The sequence below is a fragment of the Rhineura floridana genome, chromosome 1, assembly GCF_030035675.1.
Source record: "Rhineura floridana isolate rRhiFlo1 chromosome 1, rRhiFlo1.hap2, whole genome shotgun sequence".
In the NCBI taxonomy this organism is placed as follows: Eukaryota; Metazoa; Chordata; class Lepidosauria; order Squamata; family Rhineuridae; genus Rhineura; species Rhineura floridana.
In genome coordinates this window covers 53,212,455-53,221,324 of record NC_084480.1, presented here as the reverse complement: position 1 = coordinate 53,221,324, position 8,870 = coordinate 53,212,455, and the positions used below count along the sequence as shown (strand labels likewise).

Below are 8,870 nucleotides of genomic sequence, written 5' to 3'. Positions count from 1 at the left end.
ATAAAATGTGGCAATAAATGTTAAACTTAAAAAAAAAAAAACCAGAAACCATGGGGTCTTGAAGAATGTAGAATCATAAATTTGTGATTGCTGAAATGGGAGTTCCATGTAGCAAATATGATCTTGTTAATTTTGGCATTTCTCTTGCGTCTTCCCAAATTGAACTCACAATCTGCCCCAGTAACAACTAGTATGGATTAAGGCTGAGCTGAAACTATTCACTGTTTTCCAAAACTATTTTTGTAGTTAAAACAATGCACATTTTTTCTGTGATTTTTGGCAATATTTGCCTCTTTATTTGTGTTACCTTCTATTGCTCTCTTTCACAACTGGCATTATTTGCCCTTGATGGCACCATAGTATGACTTTTGTAGTTTGGAATAAGATCCATACTAAAAAGTGGTACATCTGAGGAATATAGCGGAAGGCTGAGATGCTTTTGTTTTGTACTATGCTTCCATCTGTTGTAGGAAGTAGTATCCTACAACTTGGTAAAATAACTCCACTGAGATTGCTTGGAACAAAAAAGTATTCTGCAGATATGCTTCTATGGTTTGGATACAAAGAGAGAGTCACTTACTGCATGGTAATTTGAATACACCTTGCATGACAGTTCTAACCCAGTGGAGAGGTTGTATAGCATAGGCTTGAGCAAGGCAGGTAGCCAAATGTTACTATAGTAGCTTAGAGCACTGTATAACTGGAGTCTACAGATGACCAGCTTTCACCACGGGACTTGTAAAAAAGTGATGAACAAACGGAAAGATGCCATCTGATTCCATCCAATATACTAGAGTGACACAAATGAGAAAGGATTTGCCAATCTTGAATCTGGGAAATATCTTACTCCTACCCATAAAAAATGTTATAGACTTTATAAGACACCTTTCTGCCAGAAACTAGGGACTGCAGTCTTTAATCTTCCCTCACTGTTTTTATTGCTGACACTTTGGTGGTCTGGTTATTTTTCCTCCCTAACCTTGAAGGAAGATCTGCTTCTGTTCACAAATTAACTGTAGACAAACCATCTTGAGTGAAAAGTGATGATGAAGAGGGATCGCACAAAACAACTTTATTAGAAAAAGATAAACCATTGTTAAAATATTATCTCAAAGAACAAATAATCCCCCTTTCTATATAGAAGTGTTCTTTTTGGGACAGACAGGTAATTAATTGGAGATTAATGACTTGCAGTGAGGTCACAGTCTTCTTCTGCATTCGTTAGATATCATCAAAGAGATCTTCAGGATCACAAGTGTCTTCTTCTGCCTCTGACGGTATCCCTTTTGATGACAAGCGCTTGCTTGACGATTTTGGAGAAGAATCAAGTCTAGAAATGTAAAGCAGATAGATCTTATTAATATAAATGTATGTTGGTATAACTTTATTTTTAAACAAAGTTAGATAAAGACACATAAAAGGGAAGTATATCTTCTAATAGTGCATTTGGAGACTATACTAGTTTAGGGAGGAAGAATGTGTGTTGCTTGCTGATCTATGGCAAAACCATCAATTACATTCTTCAGGTTGCAATTGTTAAAATGTCACTTTTCCATTTAAATTTGTGTCCCCTTCTTTCTTGGTAAAATATTCAAAATTGCAATCTAACCTGTGATGCCAACTTAAGGAATTAAGCAGAAGCAAGCAAGCCAATGGAAAAGATAGCTAAGTGTATTTAGATCAGTTTCTGCTGCATGACATAGCTGAATATTGGCTAGATTCCCCCCTCCCCCCATTTTCTTTGTGTGAGATTCATAGCCATTTTCTAGTATTTTGACCTTTAGGGGCAAATTCCTAAATTTCAAATTCTTGAGCTCTACCAATATTTGAGATTAAAAAAATACTTTCAGATGCTAAAAGTCAATTTCAGTTTGCAAATATATAAAGTGTCTTGGAGCCTATTTTGTGCCATTTAAAATTCTTCAGAAGAATTTGTTTAGAGATTCCCAATTTCTTCAGGCTTCATTGTTTGTGTGAATTAGAATGGTTAAAATATTGATGACTTTGCTAATAACCGTAATAATTAACTTAATAAATCATGGTTTATACCATCACTAGCAGTTGGCCTTGGAAATGCATGATGTCAGCCAGGGCTTCTGTTCTTTACCATGCAGATGTCCCAGGTAAGCCAGGAACTTCATGGAAATCAGCAGTTGTAGGAAGACCCAGGCCCTCTTCAGACAAGCACCTCTTACATTTGCTCAGTGTGTAAGAGGAAAACAGGACTATGCTGGCTAGTCACACTGCTTACATCAGCCCACCCATCTGGACACACCCTCAACACCTATATGCTTAACTGAAAACAGGATGGTCTGAAGGCACATGAAGCAACCACTTTGCCGAAGCTAGGCAGGTCTGAGTCTGGTCAGTGTCTGGATGGGAGACCACCAGGAAACCACATACAAATAAATAAATAAATAAATGCTGCCTTGGATTCCATGATGGAAGAAAGACAGGATATAAATGTAAGAAAAACAGATAAAAATATGTCTCTCCTATGCACATACAGATGTACAGTGCATGGGGGTTTCCATGCAATAAGGGATCTTGATTGCACAAGTGAAGGGCACATAGTTGTGTGCATGTTGGGGCCCTTTCACGTGTGCAACTGAACACACAGACATCAGGGGAGTAGCTAGAGGGGCATAATAAGACTGGAGGTGTGACTGGCTGCCAGGGGCAGTGATCTTGTGAGGACTCCATCTGAAGAAGGCTGCAGTTTGCATGATTTATGCCTCCCCTTGAAAAACCTATTTTCTATTTAAAATTACAAATAGGAATAACAAATACTGGCAGACCAATGACAGCACCAGGCAAAGACCTTCCTTTTGATTCAGGCCATTGGCTCTTGATGTGTGCTGTCTTAGTTTTTTCTGTTTGGGTTTTAAGTTTTTCTATTGTATGTTTTTAATTTTGTTTTCTATTGTATGCATTTAAATCTGTTGTAAGTTGCCCAGAGACCATATGGTATGAAATGACTAGCAAATAAATAAATAAATAAATCCTTTATAAGGTATATTCATGGCATTACCAAAGGTCTACTATCGCTGCTTCTTGCCCGTCCCCGACTCCCAAAGCTTTATGGTATGGAGCTTTCATTTCATTATCTTACAATTTCAGTTATTTTTCCTCATTGGCACAATAGGCAAGATTTTTCTTAACCACCCTGCAAGCGATGGGATCTTCACTCTCTTGCCCATGCAGTTTGTGCTGCCATCATCACATTAGTTAAAACAGCCTTTTGAATTCTACAACGCTTAGCAAGATTGTCAACAGACCAAAATGTAAGACTATATAAAAAAATCAAGGAGATTATATTTCCATAGAGGTTTCCCAATAATGTTTTGCACATCCGCACCATAAATGAAGAAAGTCTGCTCTGGGAGTATGCCAGAACCTGGGATTATGTCTGCCTGGGGAGACCCAGGTTCAGCCCTAAGCATCTATGAACCTCACTGGGTGACCTTGGGCTGTTTCTCAGTCTAACCTACCTCATAGGGTTGTTGTGAGAATAAAAGGGGGGGAGAAGTATGCTGTCTTGGGCTCCTCAGATGAAAGGCAGGATATAAATATAATAAAGAAATAATTCTAACTTCACAGTTTAGCACCTTAAAATATGAAAACATTAACTCTGTTGAGTTGTGCCAACAGTACAGAAAGCTGGGCAATTATCTGAAAGGAAGTAAGAGCATTGCTAGGTGTATGTTTTGCCAGCTGAAAATGAGCCACACAAAACTGAAAAAGCAGACTAGTTAGTGTGACAGAGTGCCTATCCTAATGATGACAGGGATGAGGTGGTGTGACAGACAATGTAACGTAAATGCTTCTACATTTACAGAAATTTCATACATAGTAGCGGTGAGGGCAGCAAAGAAGAGCTATTTTGCTGCCACCATTAAGTCATCACTTTCCCGCCCAACGGAGCTTTTTAAAATTGTACGAGGGCTTTTACACTCTGGCCCTCGGGACATTATAGATTCCTCTGTAGCCCGCTGTGACAAGTTCGCTGGGCACTTCCAAGGTAAGATCGCATGCATTCGCCGGGATTTAGACTCCACTATTATAGCAGTTGGACCTAATGAAGCGTCCAGAGCACGGTCTTGTCCTTATTTCTTGGATGAATTTCAGTCTGTGCAGCTTGAGGATGTTGACAAGATCCTTGGAATGGTGCGGGCGACCACGTCTGTGCTGGACCCTTGCCCCTCTTGGCTGGTGAAAGCTGGCAGGACCGGAACCGCCGGCTGGGCCAAGGAGGTGATAAATGCCTCTTTGAGAGAGGGAGTGGTCCCTGACTGCCTAAAAGAGGCAGTAGTGAGACCACTCCTGGAGAAAGCCTCCTTGGACCCAGATAATTTGAACAACTATAGACCTGTGGTGAATGTTCCGTTCCTGGGCAAGGTGCTGGAGCGGGTGGTTGCCGGCCAGATCCAGGGGCTCTTGGATGACACTGATTATCTTGATCCATTTCAATCCGGTTTTAGGACCGATTTTGGTACCGAAACAGCCTTGGTCGCCCTGTATGATGACCTTTGTCGGGAGAGGGACAGGGGGAGTGTGACCCTGATGCTTCTCGTTGATCTCTCAGCTGCTTTTGATACCATCGACCATGGTATCCTTCTGGGAAGACTCCTGGAGTTGGGAGTTGGGGGTACTGCCTGGCAGTGGCTCCGCTCCTACTTGGTGGGTCGTCACCAGAGGGTAGTGCTTGGGGAACATTATTCGACACCCTGGACTCTCCATTGTGGAGTCCCACAGGGATCGGTACTGTCCCCCATGCTCTTTAACATCTACACGAAGCCACTGGGTGCGGTCATCAGGAGTTTTGGGGTGCGTTGTCATCAGTATGCTGACGACACGCAACTCTATTTCTCCTTTTCATCCTTCTCAGGTGAGGCTGTTAACATACTAAACCGTTGCCTGGCCACGATAATGGACTGGATGAGAGCGAACAAACTGAAGCTCAATCCAGACAAGACTGAGACGATGTTGGTGAGTGCTTCCCCTGCCCAGATGGTGGATGTTCATCCTGTTCTCGATGGGGTTACACTCCCCTTGAAGGAACAGGTTCATAGCTTGGGAGTTCTTTTCGATCCTTCCTTGTCACTGGAGGCCCAGGTGGCCTCGGTGGCATGGAATGCTTTCTACCATCTTCGTTTGGTAGCCCAGCTACGTCCCTATCTGGACGGTGATGACCTCACCTCTGTTGTTCATGCTCTGGTAACTTCTAGATTGGACTACAGCAATGCGCTCTACGTTGGGCTGCCCTTGAAGATAATTCGCAAACTACAGCTAGTCCAGAATGCAGCGGCCAGACTGTTGACACGGACCAGAAGGTCCGCTCATATAACACCTGTTCTGGCTCGTCTGCACTGGCTCCCTATTTGTTTCCGGGCTAGATTCAAAGTGCTGGTTTTGACCTATAAAGCCTTACATGGCATGGGACCGCAATACCTGGTGGAACGCCTCTCCCAATATGAACCTACCCGTACACTGCGCTCAACATCTAAGGCCCTCCTCCGAGTGCCATGTCATCGAGAAGCTCGGAGGGTGGTGACTAGATCTAGGGCCTTTTCGGTGGTGGCCCCCGAATTGTGGAACAGTCTTCCCGATGAGGTGCGCCTGGCACCGACGCTGCTATCCTTTCGGCGTCAGGTGAAAACCTTTTTATTCTCCCAGGCATTTTAAAGTGTATTTTAATCTGTTTTTAAAGTGTATTTTAACTGTATTTTTAGTGTTGTATTATGATGCTGTTTGCTTTTTGTTGTTATTTGTTTGTTTTTGGTTTTTGACTTTATTATATTTATTGTAGTTATATATTGTGTTGTTTTTATCTCTTATGTACACCGCCCAGAGAGCCGTCAGGCTTAGGGCGGTATATAAATGAAATAAAATAAATAAAAATAAATAAATAACTGCTGCAAAAATTCAAGATTTTAAAGCTCTCTGAACGTTTAGCTAAAACTCAATTATATACTAACATTGAAACGTAGACCTGCTGTGTCAGTGTTAGTAAGACAGGAAATTCACATTTTGCCTTACTGTGAAAAAAGAAAAAATCAGACTGGAGACAAAATTTGCCAAGACTTTATATATACACACCTGCATATGTCTGGAAGGCTTGGTTTTCTCCCATGCTAGCACATCTATCATGTCCCATACTATGCTGACACATTTAGTAGAGCTTTGTTCTTAAACTTCCAAGGTGGGATTTGAAGGGATAGATGTTGTAGCACAGTTTATGTATTAGGAAACATTTTCCCAGCGATTCTAACAACTACACTGGACAACTACTTGGACTTGGTTATGTTTTTGACTCTATTTAAATTCATTATTAGTTAACCACTCAGTCATTAACCAAAATGGAGACAACAGTCGAGAAATCAGAAGAAGGCTAGGACTGGGGGGGGGGCAGCTATGAGAGAACTAAAGTTGTTTTCTTTTAATGTATTTTAAGGTCTGTTTTTATGATGTTTTAAAGTGTTTTTAGTGCTTTTGTTTGCCACCCTGGGGTCCTGCTGGGAGGAAGAGCGGGATATAAATCAAATAATAAATGAATGAATAAATAAATAAACAACTAGAAAAGGTCCTCAAATGCAAAGATGTATCACTGAACACTAAAGTCAGGAACATTCATTCCTGATTTCTAAGTATGGATGTGAAAGTTGGACAGTGAAAACAGTGGATAAGAGAAAAATCAACACATTTGAAATGTGCTGCTGGGGGAGAGCTTTGCGGATACCATGGACCGCGAAAAAGACAAATAATTGGGTGTTAGAATAAATTAAATCAGAACAATCACTAGAAGCTAAAATGTTGAAACTGAGAATATCATACTTTGGACACATAATGAGAAGACATGATTCACTAGAAAAGACAATAATGCTGGGAAAAACAGAAGGGAGTAGAAAAAGAGGAAGGCCAAACAAGAGATGGATTGATTCCATAAAGGAAGCCACAGACCTGAACTTACAAGATCTGAACAGGGTAGTTCATGACAGATGCTCTTGGAGGTCACTGATTCATAGGATCGCCATAAGAAGTAATTGACTTGAAGGCACATAACAACAACAAACAACTCAGTTGTATAACAATGATGGGGAACTGGCATGTTTTCCACTAGGAAGAAACGTTCTGTCTCCCCGGGTAAGAATTTATATTCCATGTCATATTTTTTGATACTGTTTTGGGGAGGGGGGTCCAACTCCCATCACTGTGCAGAACAACATTTTATATGCTTATTTATAGGGGTGGTTCCTTAGTGGAGAGGGGTGCAGTAAAATACTCACCACCAACATATTGGCTTGCCATGTAGTCAGGAAGACAAGCAATATTTTACTACATTATGACCTGCACTTATCTGCTTAAGGCAGGGATAGTCAACGTGGCAGCATCCAAATGTTATTGGCCTCCAACTCCCATCAGCCCCACTCAGCATGGCCAATGGTCAGGGATCATGGCAGTTGTAGACCATGATGAATGGAGGGCACCACACTGGCTACACTGGAAGGTGATGGATGAGCTGAAATTATCCAGCTAGTTTAATTTTTATTATTGAGATTTTTCTGCTGCATTTTTGCCACCATTTACTTATTTTCATAAGAAAAGCCTGGATGAAATCCTGGGCAAAGAATGGCTCAAGCACCATTGGTGGGCAAGAGACTGAGTTGCTATAAGCCACATGGGATGGGAGAGAGTGTGGACTTTCATTGGGTATATACCAAGGGGAGGCTGGCTGACCTTTCATCTACTCTATTTATTTTGGAAGTTTCCTCAAACTTCATCCTTGTGGACTAGCTCAGGGCCTGCAGAGTTATCTAGTTCCTAGGACTCTTTGGGGAGTGCAAAACTTCCTGAAGTCTTAACAACAACAACTTTGTCCCTTCCTACACAACTATCTATGAACTGTGCTTTGTGACCAGACACGGGAAAAATAAAATTGCAAAATTATTTTGGTTTTCACATAATGTCTTGACAACAATAATAATTTAAAAAATCTATCTGTCAAAAAATGTAAAGCTCAACATAGATATCAAAACTCACAAAAAACAGCTCCGCCTGACTAGGCACAATGGGCTGCTCCCTTCCCCCTCTTCTCACTTAGCCCTGTGTGGAGGAGAGAGGAGCAGAAGCCAAGGCTCTTAAAAGGTATGTGATGGTCTGGGGAGTAGGGAAGTGTGGGATGCCAGAGGGAGGGAACACTTTGCAGTTTGCTTAATCACACTCTTTATAAAGGCATTTTCAAAGAATCCACAGGTAATTGAATGGTCCGGAAGGGATTCAGCACTCTTTATCCAGCATAAACTTTTGGCAAAAGTAAAAACTGCACCTGCATTAATCAGAAGTACAACAGGCATAATACATCTGAAACAAAGATCTAAAGACACTAATTCAGCAAAGCAAGTTCCAGACTGAAGGCATCACAGTGTTCACCTTTTGTTGCTTTCAATAGTTAAATTCCATTTAAAACTGAGGTTAGCTGCTGCTGCTTCTTTTTTTCACAATACATTCACTGTGATATGCTTGGAAGTAGCTTGGCAGGATTATTTTTTAAATGATAGCTGGTGTTATACAAGTTAATTCAACTCACAAATATGTACTGGTCCAAATTAGGCTATATTAATAAAGGTATGCATTTTTCTTAGAACTAAATTTGATATTGTAAATACAAGAGGCTGGCCACAAGTATATTTATTTTAATACCTACATTTAACAATTCTAAGCCTTTAACTGCCTTATATTGCTCAGTGGAGTGACAACTAGTGAAAAAGGTTCTGTTCTATAGTCATTATTATTACATTAGGAGAATTAACACAGTGATGTGTAAGTTAATATCTGTAGTTTAAAAACCCATTTCTCCTTGATTGTCAACA

At 40.8% G+C, this 8,870-nt stretch overlaps 1 protein-coding gene across 2 annotated transcripts in view; it reads right to left on the bottom strand.

The window, feature by feature from the left end:
• Window positions 1–1,059: 1,059 nt before the first annotated feature.
• XRCC4 (X-ray repair cross complementing 4) overlaps window positions 1,060–8,870 on the bottom strand; it is a 201,539-nt gene continuing 193,728 nt past the window's right edge. The window contains exon 8 of one of the 2 annotated variants that reach the window (XM_061621930.1): window positions 1,060–1,330. In XM_061621930.1, coding sequence (XP_061477914.1) covers window positions 1,222–1,330 — 109 coding nt within the window. In that variant the 3' untranslated portion in view covers window positions 1,060–1,221. The remainder of the gene's footprint in view (window positions 1,331–8,870) is intronic. The other variant, XR_009761877.1, reaches the window with a different exon arrangement.